This window comes from Parus major, chromosome 15 (assembly GCF_001522545.3).
Source record: "Parus major isolate Abel chromosome 15, Parus_major1.1, whole genome shotgun sequence".
Taxonomy (NCBI): domain Eukaryota; kingdom Metazoa; phylum Chordata; class Aves; order Passeriformes; family Paridae; genus Parus; species Parus major.
This window is the reverse complement of record NC_031784.1, coordinates 7,429,190-7,443,023: the sequence shown is the minus strand read 5'-3', so window position 1 is coordinate 7,443,023 and position 13,834 is coordinate 7,429,190. Positions and strand designations below refer to the sequence as shown.

Sequence of the window (13,834 nt, the reverse complement as noted above, 5' to 3'; positions counted from 1 at the left end):
GAGAGATCATTGCTGTCCAGAAAACATCTGAGGACTTCTATGGTTTTTTGCTGTCCTAATTTATGTATAGTGAGAATAAAAACTAGAAGGAAATAGCATTTAGCTGTAATCTCAACTAAATTTAACAGTTTTTTTATTCCATTTTATTTTTTCAATAATTAGAACTTCAAATTGTAACAGAGAATTATTAGAATTGATATTTTTTTCACTGCAGTGTCACTCTCCTGTGAGGAGTTAGTTAATACTCCAGGGTGGTTCTCCTGCAGTGCACATGGCTGCTTCAAGACCTCAGTCCTTCCTGCTGTTACCCCCTGTGGCACTGCAGCTTCTGGTTTTACAACTTTTCAGAGCGCAGAAATAAATACACCCTCCTCTGGGTGAAAACAGGCTTATTTAGAGGTGTATATTGTGGTCTCCAGGATTTCCTAACACTTTAAAAAAAGGACGCTAGGGAAGTAAAAGCAAATATGTCTGAGACAAAAAGAAGTTGGTGTATGAGTTTTAGAGACCAGACCTATCACTGTATGGTTCCGCCAGGTACTCTGCCTGCCATCCTTGTCCCTCTCCCGTGAAGAATCTGGCCACTGCTGATGGTTTGCTCAAAGGCCCTTCATACCTTCCAGTGTCTTCCTATCACCTAACTCAGCGGGAGAAATTGCTCCTTTGTTTTAAATTTACCCCCTTCCTTCCTCTTTCTTCTCCTCTTGCAAACCAAACAGCAAATCAAATTCCAGAGGTCAGAATAAAGCAGTACAGTACAGCACTGCTGATAGGATGTACAGCTGTAGTTCAGACCACTGATCAGGTGAGCAAAACTTTCCCAAGAGGTATTTTCATTTAATTTGATATTGTGAGATGCTTACATGAATTGCCAACTCCTGCCCAGTATGATCTTAATTCTGGATAGCTTCCTTCACATTATAAAAGAAACCTCCAGCATGCCCCAGAAGAGTAGGACATAGACAAACACAGCCAAGTTTATTTGGAAAGGCTGTAGTAGGGAGACCTGGGCTTGAATTTCAGAAGATTACACATTAGCAGAAACCCCCCTACCTTTCTCCTTAGTCATGGCTGTCACTTTCCTGGTAGCACAATTGTCATGCTTAAACATCAAACTTTGTGTCAGCACTGCCGTAACGTTGTCTAGTATTAATCCAGGCAGTCATGTGCCATGTTTTATGCAATGATCCACACTTTCACACCACAGACACACAGCCAGAAAAGGAAACACATTGATTTAGCACTCAGTAATCCTTGTTTAATCCCCAGTCCTTTGGTTTACATCACTAACATGGCTCCTGCAGTAGTCAGTGTTCTATCTTTGTTCTTGGCAGACTGAATTAAAGGAAAGATTTATTAATTTGTAAGTTGGCTTTCTAGATGCATCTTAAATATGCTAAAAACAAGAGCAGTCCAGAAGCCAGTATCGGCTTAACTATAAAAATCTGCTCTTTTAAACTCAAACCTTTGCAACAGTCCAAGTCAAGCTGCAGAGTAATTTTTTGGCTTGCTGTAGCAATTGCATCCTAAAGGACTAAATTTAACAACTGCCTCATTGCATGCCCCCAGCTTACTTCCTTTTTCACTCATTACTACAAATACAATTAATCTCTTCTTTACTTGCTCATCTACACTAAGGACTGCAGTGCTTTATGGCTCATGTACTGATAAGAGAAAGGAGTTGTAACTAATGGATTCATTTGCAAATAATATTAGAGGGTCAGAGATCACCATTCGTTCCAGTGGTGATAAATATTCCATGTAATTGCTGCACAAATGCTGCTGTTTGGGATTTATTTCTATTACTTTACGAATGCCAGTTGCTTTCTTCCCTCTCATGGTGCCAAAGACAGTGATTCTTGGGAGGAAGCCTTTTGTAATAATTTAGCTGTCATCACCTTCACTCCTGAATCCTCTAGGCCAGGTACAGGCTAGCCCTGTTCCTTTCTGGCAGGTGAGATTTCAGAGCTAACTCCAGCATCTTAAGGTGGCTCTTCGCTCACAACCTTCTGCTAGCAAGTCAGTGGCAATCTTGTGACAACCATGCTCATGGCACAATTGTAATTTTTTTTTTTTTTAATTAAAAAAATGCGAATTTCTTAGATGCAGACATCTGTATTTTACACTTATAGTTCTAATCAGACAATTGTATTTTACAGCCTTTACTAATACAGACGGTCTTTCCTGTCGGAAATCATTCTTTGGGGAAGTCTAGGTTAGTTCCTTAGGCAAATAAACTGTTAGAAGACTGTAATTCACAATTAAACTATGGCATTTAGGCTCAATCTTAAATGAAACTAGTGTAGTCTGGTTGCTCATTTCAAGGAAAGTATCATATGAAAGAAAAATCTGTTTACTGGGTGTTTAATTAAAATCAGTAGTGATATAAATTGTTAATGAATTAATTGTATTGTGAAAAAGTATGGCATGAATAGTGCTTTGGTAATGGGAAGTAAAGGATGGGTCTGTTCTGCATGTTCCTGCAACCTGTGTCCTTCCTCCTGAAGCTGATGAAACTCTCACCTGTGTGTCTGAGATGCAGTTCATGTCCTCATTCTCAATTTGTACTTGCATGACTAAGTTTGTTTTTAAATCTACCTAGTAAGACAAACATAAATATTTAATTCTCAGCAAAAGGCAGTAAGTTAGATATAAGCACCCAGTAATCTTTAGAGTATTTTCCAAAAGATTCTTTTGTAATTCTAAACATCCCTTATGAGTCTCCCTAGTTGCTTTAGATACAGATGTTGACAGTAAATGGCGATTTTCAGAGAAAATATACTCAAGAATTCCTAATTTTTGGGGTCTGATCTAATAATGCTCTTATTAAGGCATGGGGTATTAATCCTTCTTTCCAGAGGGGTGCCACTGTTCCAATGCCAGAATATTGACATAAAAAAATTGTTTCCTACATTAACCATTTACCCAAGATGGGTGAGCCCTGGCATCCTTTCCTGCTGGGTGGGCATTAAACCTGCAGCTCAGTTCTGTGGAACAACAGCAGGCTGCTGTTTGCTGCCATGGAGGAGGAATGCTGGCACCCTCTGGGCCACGTGTGTGATGCTGTACCAGACAGCACAGCAAAAGGAAATCTCTGTGCAAAGTCCCTAGGACAGATCCCCGCACCACCATTTATTTATTTCATTGGTTTTTTTATGTCACTTCTGACCTACTTTGAGAAAGGGGAAAAACAACAAAAAGAAAGCTCCACAAGGCTGGTGCTGGAGCTGCTTGTACAGTGGGGAAAGCTCCTCTTCTGTGTGGGAGGTGGATGATGGGTGGAGATGTGCAACTCTGTCTGGTAGATGTAATGAACACCGTCACCTCCCCTTGACTTGGGATCACTCAAAATTAGGCTTTAACTTTCAACTGCAATGTGATCCTCCATGCAGCTACTGAATAGTAAAGAAATAATCAAAGAAATGCATTATTTAAAGTGTCACCACACTCTAAAATGTGTAAGGCCACGTTTTATTTAGAAAAGCCTGGCAACAGTATCCTGGTTCTGTGTTTTAATGTAAAGAACATCAGGCTGGGTGCTTCAGGCTTTCAGTCCAGCAATATTCTGTCTGTAAGGCACAGCTGGATAACAGACTCAGACTTTAATTTGCATGTGTGTTTTTCCTGAAATCATTTCTAAAGTCTTTGATGTTGCTATTCACTTTTGGTCACTTTTTCTCTGATTTCCACCTCTCTACAGGACCAGAAACAATTATTTCCAATAAAGTATCAACAGTGCACAGCCTGGACACAGTTATCACTGCAGCTTTGTCACCAATCCAGCAGTACCCTGGCTCTCAGCACACTGGTGTGTGTCTAATACGCTTTAGAAGAATGCAAATGCTGTTTTGTGAGTCAAACAAAAAAAACTTCATGAATGAATTTCAGCTTCCATGACTGTAGAGATGACAAGTTAATGGAACATTCACACTGTGTGGAGAAGGATTTACCCATGGCATTCCCCTAAATGTTAATGGGAGTTGTGCAGCTGAATCTCAGACTTGCCATGCTGAAACTTAGCCCTAACTCTCCAAGGAGAAGGGCGCTAATTGGATTGCCGAGTTTAAATCCTTCAGCTCATCAGTCTATGGAAAGGATTTAGCACTGGCTCTGTAAAAGGCTTTACATAGCTTTGCAGCACAATGCTGGGGAAGATTTTTTCCCTTTCTTTCTTGTGATTAATTGTGAGGCTTGAGGTGACAGGAGACATAATGAAATTCATAAATGCCGAAGGCCATCCCTAGTCACATTCCTGGCTGTTGGTTTAAGTTAGAAACTGACAGAAGTGTGAACAAATCAAGGGTGTTCTGATAGCCTTTCAGTTAAGGGGAAGAAAAAGTAACTGACAATGAGAAACCACTGGAGGTGGTTTAATGGGTATAAATTTTCAAGAAAGAGTGATGTTTTACACTGATTCAGATTCTTGGATACATAAATGACTTACAAACAGATATATTCTGCCCCCACTGCAGTTTGAGGGATTCCAGTCCTTTTTTACAAAAGATATTGGCGCAAGTTATGTCAGCAACCTGCCAAAGGAAAGGTGTTGCAAAAGCCGTAGCAGAACCCAAAGCAGCTTTTGTCTTTGTGACCGGCCTCGTTCTGCTTGTTATGAATTTTAAAAATTCACTTTCCTCTATGGAAGACAAAACTTATAGATTAAACAAGCAGCATAAGAATTAAGCTAGGACTCTCACTTCAGCCTGGAGACAGATTCTGCCACTTCCCCACAGGCACGTTTGAATTCCAGTGCAAGGAATTGCTTCACCAGTCCTGCTTTCCCAGTCCTTGGCAGTGCAGGATGTGTCACGTCTGAGCATATATGGACCAGACACTGATGCGCTGATCTTTGGAGCCAGCTGCCAGCAGTCTCTCCCGGGGGTTGCTGTGATCCGAGAAGGACACGCAGTGGACGGTTGCTGTGTGATAGTCCAGCACTGCTAGGGGCTTCAGCTTTTTCCAGCCAAAGATCCTGATGCGATGATCCCACCCTGCTGTTGCCAAAATCTTCTTGTCTGGACGGATGGTGATATCAGATATGCCAGCGTTGACAAGTTCGTGTGTTTTGTAAACCTTTGTGAAAAAGTTACAAATGAGTTCTAGTTGTTCAAAACAGGAGGAAAAGGAATACTTTGGCACTTTAGCAGGTTTTGTGCCCACCCAACACACCAGTGTCACACAGGGAATGTGGAGCTTTTCACCATGTGCTGGATGGCTCTTGGTGAGAACAACAGAGACAGAAAACACCTTAACTTGAACCTCCCATCTCCAGAACAATTTTCACAAAATAAACCCAACTCTTGTATGCTTTTAGTTTATTTTGCATTTAAAGCTATATATATTCTGTCACAAGTGAAGCTCTGAATCAAGATTTTGAGCACAGCTTTGTCCTTTTCTTCCAGCTATTCTTGTATGAGCTGCAATGTTCAGAGCTAATGTTCAGAGCTAAGGCCATATATTTTCCCTGCTTCTGCAATATTGCCAGGCTGAGACCCTTCTGAGGTGATGTTTAACCTACCTGCTACTCACTTCTACTACTGTGGCCCCCTCACAAAACCCCCAATAAGTTGTGGTAGCATTTACCTCAGTCTTGAGAAAGGAATGCTTCCAGGAATTGGGTTACAGTGTCAGGAAATCTGTATTTCTAGTACTCCCTCTCAAGACACTTCTATTTACACCAAATCCAAGGAGGGGATTATGGCCAAGTTACTGATTTCAGTCTTGGAAGCCTTTTGTTACCATTTGGGGACTACTGGGGCACAGGTTTCAGGGGGCACAATTCAGTTGGGAGACATTTGGATTCTTTGGGAGGCACTGGGGCTGCACAGAAAGCCCCTGGAAATAAAAGTTTACGCTTCACTGACATGAGTTTCCCTCAAAACACAAAGCTCAAAGTAACTCCCCTTTGCTGTTCTCACCTCAAGCTACTTGTATGAGTGAGCAATCTGCCTCTGAAACACATGTGGAATATGCACACAAGTGTGTGTGTGTGTGTGTATTGGAACAGCTCAGCTTCTGTCAAAATGGGGAAAACACCTTTGGCTTATAAAGCTGGCCCTGAACTGCTGTTATTTGTAGTACCATTGGAAATGACATGTTAATGCCACTGTCTCCTTAAGCCTGAGTCTGTAGCTACCCTGTACCAAAGCTTAATACCATCCAGTGCCTGTTTTAATTCACTGTGTGGTGTTTACTGTTTGTCTGAGGCAGGAAGGGATTGACAAGCACACCACACCTGAGCAGCTTTCCTCCATGGACATTCCATGATGCATAGCTAGCACAGGGTTATAAAGACATATTATTGCAGATCATTTTAACTTTTATACTGAATGTAGAAAACTCCAGAAATGTTGGTCAAGGTTGGTTTCAGATGCAGCTGAACACATCTTGGAACCTAACAGGCACAAAGCCATAAGCAATTATTTTTCAACTACATAAGAACTGCCCAGCCTACTCAAACAGCAAGAGCTGTGCAGTTTGGTAAGACAAAAGGGTGAATGAAACTTGACATGCTTCTTATGTGTTCTATACATTTCTTTTTCAAAGATGACATGAATGAATTCAGAACACAGGACAGCAAGCTTTGCTCAAGCCTAATGAGAAATAGCAGGCTGTGTGGGGGCCTCCTGGTGGGACTGCTACTGTAAAACCTGTGCTTTTTGTTAGTACATGTGCTCCAAACTCCACAGGGTAGGCCTAATGCAGCATGGCCTCAGTGGAATTTTTGTTGGTGTAAATGTCCTGGCAAGGGAAAGATTTATTCTTTACATCACCAGCCTGGCAAATGTAGGATGGGTCTTACTCTGTAACTGAGATTATTAGCTAATGGCTATAACCAATCCCAGGTGTGGTGCTCCCATCATTAATGTCAATTATGTGGGCAAGATCCATACAGCACAATCAGGGCAACTGGAGAAATGGCATGTCCTCAGCAAGCTACAACTTGAAAAGGAAGCCTGTAATGGTGATGCCTGTTGGCTATGGAACATGAGGGAACAGTGGGCATTTGTGCATGATCTGCAAATACGAGAGAGAAAAGCAACACAAAGGAAAAAACTTGCTCAAGGTATATGCAGCCAGGCATAATCCTACTGCCAGGATTTGTACCATCCCAGGACTTACTACAGTAAGTCACTAACTACACCAGTCAAATGCCAATATAATTTCTTAACCAGAAAACCAGCTTGTAATTAAGAAAACAAAGAGGTAAAAACAGGTGAGCTGCTTTCAGCCAGTCACAACCAAGGACACTTGCATCTACACCCAAAGCATGTCTTTAAGCCCTCTGCTTATTAGGAAAATAACCAAAAGATTATTTTAGTTTTTCATTATTTTTATATTTATTAAATGTTATATAATATTTAATATTTTATTCTGTTATTATTATATTCTTAGCAGACTAAGCTTCAGCATTTGGGGGAAAAGCCTCAGCAACCCAACCAACAAAACTTATATTACAGCTTACAGGATTTTTTCTCTTGTCATATAAAAAGAAGCCTCTGGTTATCAGATTGCTTAGTTCTGCTTTGTTTATTCACCTGCAGAAGCTGTTTACCTCCTACATTCTACCACAAACATCATCACATAATTGCACTATCTCATCAGAATCAGAAGGCTCAAAATCAATCCTGTCATTTGCTGACAGTGATGATTTCAGCAACTTTCCTGTAGAAGACAATACAAACTTTCCCCATAGCAATAAACTCTGCAGTTACCTTCATCATCTACTCATTGACACACTGGAACACTGCCACTTAAAACAGAGCTGCAGTACCATCATTGCATCATTCCTTTTCCAACGGCAGATAGCTGTGCACCACAGTTACTTATTAAAACCTTTTAGAATAAAAATAATGTGCCACTGAGTGGCTTTCCAACGTCTACCATTACCTCAGGTACCTGGAATGTCAGGAAAAAAATCCCCATCTGGTTTATATTATTAATGCAATAGTGGAAAAAAAACTTAATCTATGTCCTTGACAATCTCTAGTGCTCGTATGAAAGATGCATTTTTTTTTAGGGCATTCATGCTCCCATGAAGCATAGGAACATTGCTTGTAGCTTGTAATACTTGGTATTTAAATTTCTTCTGAGGCAACCTTCTATCTCTCAGTGTGAGGTGTTGAAGGTGTAGTTAATCTTCCTGGGAATGGGAATACGTTGTGAAAAACAATACTTGGAATATTTCAGGTGAACAACTCCTGTGAGTTGTACCTGTAGCCCTGCATAGTTAACTCATAAGTGAAATGTGCTGTAAAGAACAACATTTTCTTTGACTTTAGGAAAAAGTTTTGCTATAATTAATATGAAAGAACAGCTTTCTCTCTACCACCAGAGTATCTGAAAATTTAAGAAGCCTATCATGATGTCAGATTTCTGGCACCTTGACTTTAGAGAACAAGTCTGAATACCAAGTTTCTTACTGGGATTGCTCACCTTCCTTCCACTTCGCTGAGTTAAGGACAGCTGGTACACACAAGCAGGGGGAGGCTGGGCAAGAGGAGGGCAAACAAGACCAAAAAACCAGCAAACCCAAACCATGACAACTGTGTATCAGACACTTTCACTACTCAGTCAGAGTGTAGAGTGCCTCTTCCATGTGGCGTTGTGTTGTGCATTAAGGTTCAGTCGCCTCCCCAGTGAGTGCCATGTCCTCCAAACTGCACTGGGATTGGATGTGTTTGCACCACACACAGTGCCCTGCTCCCCCCAGAAATGCAGGTGCTGTGGTGATGGCTCACAGATCCCACACATTACAGTGGATGCTGAGGGTTATTCATCCTCCAGGTGATGAGTCACCATTGGATGTCCCAGCATGTGCTTTTCTTCCTGTAGCACCATTAAAAAACAGCATTTACTTGCTGTACTACTTAAAAAAGTATCTCCACAAAAACTGCAGTTATTATTCTTCCATGAACTGGTGTGTCCAGCAGATCTCAAGGATGATGTGGGCCCACAGGGGTTGACTCAGGCCCTCTCCACTGTTCATGGGACAACTGCTACTTTAAAAAGATTAAAACACCCAGCAGTGGAAAGGCTGTGCTTGGGCCATTTTAATTTTCCTGACCCTTTTTGCATTTATTTCCACAACTGCATTTCCAGATTGTACTTAATGCCTTGGCACTGTTGGAACACTTCCTGAAGTTGTCTAGATGAAAGCAGTATTTATGGCCATCCCTCGCACAGCCTGAGCTGGGGGTTACACGACCTCCTTCTAACCCAGCCATTCACTACCACAGCTCAGACATGAACTGGGGCAGCCAACTGCCTGATTTTGTGCCTCTGGCTGGGCCCTGTAGGTGCAAAAAGAAGTTGGGTGCCTAAACCTCATGTCCTCTTGATGCTAGCTGGGTTACTCCTACTCTTTCTGCTTGTGAAGTATTTAATGGAATACTTCTGTCTTTCCCACAGTGGAAAGCTCGCTATAGCCATTCAGGCAGAACCTTTTGAAAAGCAATCCTTTGTTTCTCATTTTTCTAACTCATTTATAATGTTTAGGACATTCTGAGAGCTGGATACTACCAATGTGATAAATGAAGATACAGAGGCAATGGCTTGAGTAATGCTAGGCCTGTGTGCCTGTTGCAACTTTGGTAAAACCAGAAACATGTGAGAGAGGGTTTTTTTCTTTTTTTTTAAATCCTCACCATCTTTTGCTAAGTCTAGTCACATAGCACAGACATTCTAACCAGTCTGTGATTAATTAGCTAGAGATCTGCAACAACTCCTCTTCATGACTAAATATTTTTTTAGTCTATCAAACTGTTAGTGCAAAGTGGGATAAATGACACTGGAGGGCCAGTGATCCTGACCTGGAGGTTCTGTTGCTCATTGAGGCTCCAGATGCTAAGCACCTTTTCAGATGAGCCCGAGATCCCCTTGGTCTTCTCCGAGTCAAAGTCAAGGCTCATCACTGGCTCCTGGTGGCAAATGAGTTGGCTCAACGCTTTTCCCATTGACACATTCCACAGGACAACTGATCCATCTTCATAGCCAGCCAGAAGCACAGGTTGTGAACCACAGCTGAGCTGATTAAGGAAAAATAAAATTGTTTGAGAAGCAAATAGTCTGTTAAGAAAATTACCATGCCTGGGTAAGTTTTAGTCCAAGCACCAAGAGAATAAATTAAAATGCTGACTGCTGTAGAAGTGAAAAAATGTTTAGATGTCTGAATGTCAAATTCTGATACTCCATCCACTTAGAGAAAGCATTACTAGGTAATATGCACTTACAGGTTTTATATCTATATATCAAATTCTTAATTTTATATATATTATACATATTTAACATACACACAGAGACATATATATACACACGCAGAGGGAGAAAATTTCTCTCTGAAAATCCAAACTATTGCTCTCTACAGCACCTGAAAAGAGCCTGTCTGGAATTTTCAGGAGCTTTACTTCATGGTCTGAACTTTGTTTGCACTTCATAGAAACAATTCCACAGAGCAGCTGAGTTACTCTCAAGCAATACAAGCCTGTGTGGGCATTGAGAAGTGCCATGCTCAGGGATTCCAATTTCACACTGCCAAGTGTAGGACTGCACAGAGGGATTGCCTGCCCAAGCACCCCACAGTGCTTGAAGGTAAACACTGAACCTCCCAGCAGGAACCGCTGGGTCAGTCACCAAAGGGTTAATGGTGCCCGAGTCCCACTGTAACCAATTGAAAGCTATTTTGATTAATGATGTCACAGGCCAAAGGGCAGGGCACCCTGGGCAGACACCTAATTTATTTAAGCCTCTGAAATAACTCAAAGAAGGGAACATTACTGGATTACATGTCACACTTAAGGAAAATATTCATCATTGCTCCAGCCAAAAGAATAATGATCCTGTAAGCAGTACCTGGTTATGACAGTGAAGATGCAAATCCCTAATGAAAAGCAACTAAAAAAACTCTTAATGCCAGTTATTTCTTTCATAGGAAAAGAAGTATCAAAATAGACACTGGGATTATTACCACCTCATGTAGGCACATCTAAGAAATGTATCCAACAGGATATTCAGATCTTGCCAAACAGTGTCTGCTCCTACAAGATTTGTTTGCTCAGTATTCAATTAAGGTAAAGGGCATAAAGAATTAATTTTTACCAGTATCATGTTATTGAATGAGGTCAAACTTGCTAGCTGTCAGTGTCATGATACAAACCTGTAGTGGCCAAAGGCTCACTGCCTCTACTAATGGTCTAGACTGTTCTCTCACTGCTTATTCTGTGTTCTGGGGGGAGTTCAACTAACGAGATGGGTGGTCTGAGTAACATGACTGCTGAGTACCAGCCTCATGTGCTTCCTCAGCCTAGAAAAGTGTTTCAGGAATAGAGCTCACTGCTCCTTAAAAAGGAAACCAAGGGGAAGTCCTTGTAAATGTAGGAAATCCCCTGTATCATCCTTCTGAATGGGTCTGTGAACACCTGGGATCTGAATGGGTCTGTACACATCTGGAAACTTGCAGGAGCCTTCTTCCTTCCTTAAGATCCTTTTTCCTTTGAAAAGGTAGGGAGCACGCTCTGGCTAGAAAGGCCCACAAGGCAGCTTTCTCACAGTGCCCAGAATTATGAACAATTTTTCTGTCAAAATTTTGATTTGCTAAAATAATATAACATCAGAGCAATGAGTACATTGATTCATACATTGTGTCAGATACACGTGAATTAACGTTAACTCATCAGATATTTTGGATGAAAAATATCTGTTTCTTAATGCCAGATATCAAAAAAGTTTTAAAAAATCTCAATAAAATGAGCATTCTAGATTTTATTTGTATTTAATAAAGGCTAAAATCTTCAAAGCAAAACAAAGTATTTCATAGTACTTTTCAGTGTAAAGAAAGCCCCCAATTTAAGCATAAAAAACCCCCACAATTATTTGTGCTGCTCTTCTGTGAGCACAAGACTTCTCTGTGCTGGAGTTTTGCAGAAGTTGTAGCTGTCATCATGCAGTGAAACACGTCAGCTCCTCTCCCTTCTCCAAGTGGGATGGTGGCTTCCAGAGGAGCTCCTCACCCTTATGCAGGTGGAGAGACAGGTGAGGACTCAGCAGTTCGGGAATGCCAAGCAAAACCCTTTATTTTTTTGTGCTGTGGGTATTGTCCTTTAGATTTGAAAAAGTATAATTTGCAAGTGAGATCTAAGATTGGTGTGTTTTAAAACCCAAGCACTGTTTCCTATGAAATGCATGTCTCCCACACTACTTCAGGAGACTTTCTTAACCATTTGAAGTGTAATGTTTCAATGGGTACATGAACTAAAACAATAAAAGTTATTGAAAGATCAGTGGAGCTCTTGGTCTGAGCCTGGACTCACCAAGCAGTGCTTCACAACAGCCTATTTATTTCAATTCCCAGTAACAGACACTGCTGGAGAGAAGTCTCACCATTCATGCTCTGTTTCAGTAGAAAAATTAAATTATAAATCATTGCTCTTCCTAACTAGGACATTTTGTTGTTGCATTTGGATAACTGTCAAGGAAGGAAGAAAAGGTGATCTGCTGTCAACTCAACAGGAATAATTGCAATAGTTTATATAAAGTAATAACTCGGCATTTCCAGTTTCGACATGTATTATTCTTGTTGAATTATTCTGTTTGCACCATTATTATGCAATATGATGCCTTCCCCAAGGAGTGCAAAAAATTTAAGGGAAGACTATTCTTACTCCTACAAATCCTACTCCACCCAATTAGTAATAGCAGGAAGGTGTGAAACTGAAGGGACAATGTATTTAAGAACATGAATTTTCAAAAGAAAGTGAATGAACTAATATCTTTAAGGACAAACCCAGAAAAATAAGGGGGGAAAAGGCTCAAAAGAACAAAATAAATAGCTGCAAGCTTTATGACTGCTTAGAGTAGCCAGTGAGGCTTAGTCCACAAGCCTAACCTCAGCTGCCTTCTGCTCTGTAGTAAAGTTTCTCATTCACGCTACTGCTGGGGAGGTTTGTTGTTTCCCTGAATTGCAGAAAAATACGATGGTACCTGGCTGCAGCCCCCAAACTCTCATTGGACAGCCACCCCGATCACTCCTCCTTCAGACCTTTATGGGGCTCTCCCTCTCAGCTTCTGTTTCAACTTGTTAATTTTCTGTGCCATAAGCAACATCAAATAGTCTCTTAGGCAACCCTTGAGTGCTGGGCTGGGAGTGCTCATCTCCTGGGTATGTCTGTATTGCCCAACAGAGCCATGTACAAAGAAATCCTGGAGGGCCTCTGTTCAGGAAGGGGTGCAGCTGGGTGAGCTCGTGTTCTCCTGGTTTATGGTTACAGGGTTACTCAGAGAGCCACTTCCAGTGCAACCACAGAACAGAATGCAGAGCATCACTTTGGTACACCACATGCAATTATTTCCCTTAAGGGTGTCCTCTTCCTCGTGCCTTTAAACCAAGCTGCACACATTTGTAAAAGAGCAAATACAGCTGTGAGACTCTAAGGGATTATCTATACTTGCAGTCTAGGAAGTTATGGGGAGTTCTCAAAGTCAGAATTTGCATGGAATAATTCACCTCTCCCAGTTCCCAGTCCTCTGCTTTATCCCCACTGGCAACAAAATAAAAAACTATAAAATTAAGACTCTGCACCTGCTTTGCTTCCTAGAGGAATATAAATATTAATGCATGTAGAAAATACGGCAAGACAGAAGACTTCTTATACAGGCAAGAAAAATTTTCAACACTGAACATTTCCACAGTTATCTCCATCTTATTAAAAAATGTCAAGGAGACAGAAAGACCCATTCATTTCATCAAGCACTGAACACTGATTGCATTTTTGGGAGAAAGTTTGTTTAACAAAAGCCTAATCAGCCTATTTAATTTCCTCCTTTTTTTTTTTTTTTT

At 41.0% G+C, this 13,834-nt stretch overlaps 1 protein-coding gene across 2 annotated transcripts in view; it reads right to left on the bottom strand.

Moving 5' to 3' along the window:
* Positions 1 to 4,354: 4,354 nt before the first annotated feature.
* GNB1L (G protein subunit beta 1 like) overlaps positions 4,355 to 13,834 on the bottom strand; it is a 43,129-nt gene continuing 33,649 nt past the window's right edge. Inside the window, exons 6-7 of one of the 2 annotated variants that reach the window (XM_015643642.1) lie at positions 9,813 to 10,028; positions 4,355 to 5,073 (exon numbers count right to left, since the gene is read on the bottom strand). In XM_015643642.1, coding sequence (XP_015499128.1) covers positions 4,807 to 5,073; positions 9,813 to 10,028 — 483 coding nt within the window. In that variant the 3' untranslated portion in view covers positions 4,355 to 4,806. The remainder of the gene's footprint in view (positions 5,074 to 9,812; positions 10,029 to 13,834) is intronic. The other variant, XM_015643644.3, reaches the window with a different exon arrangement.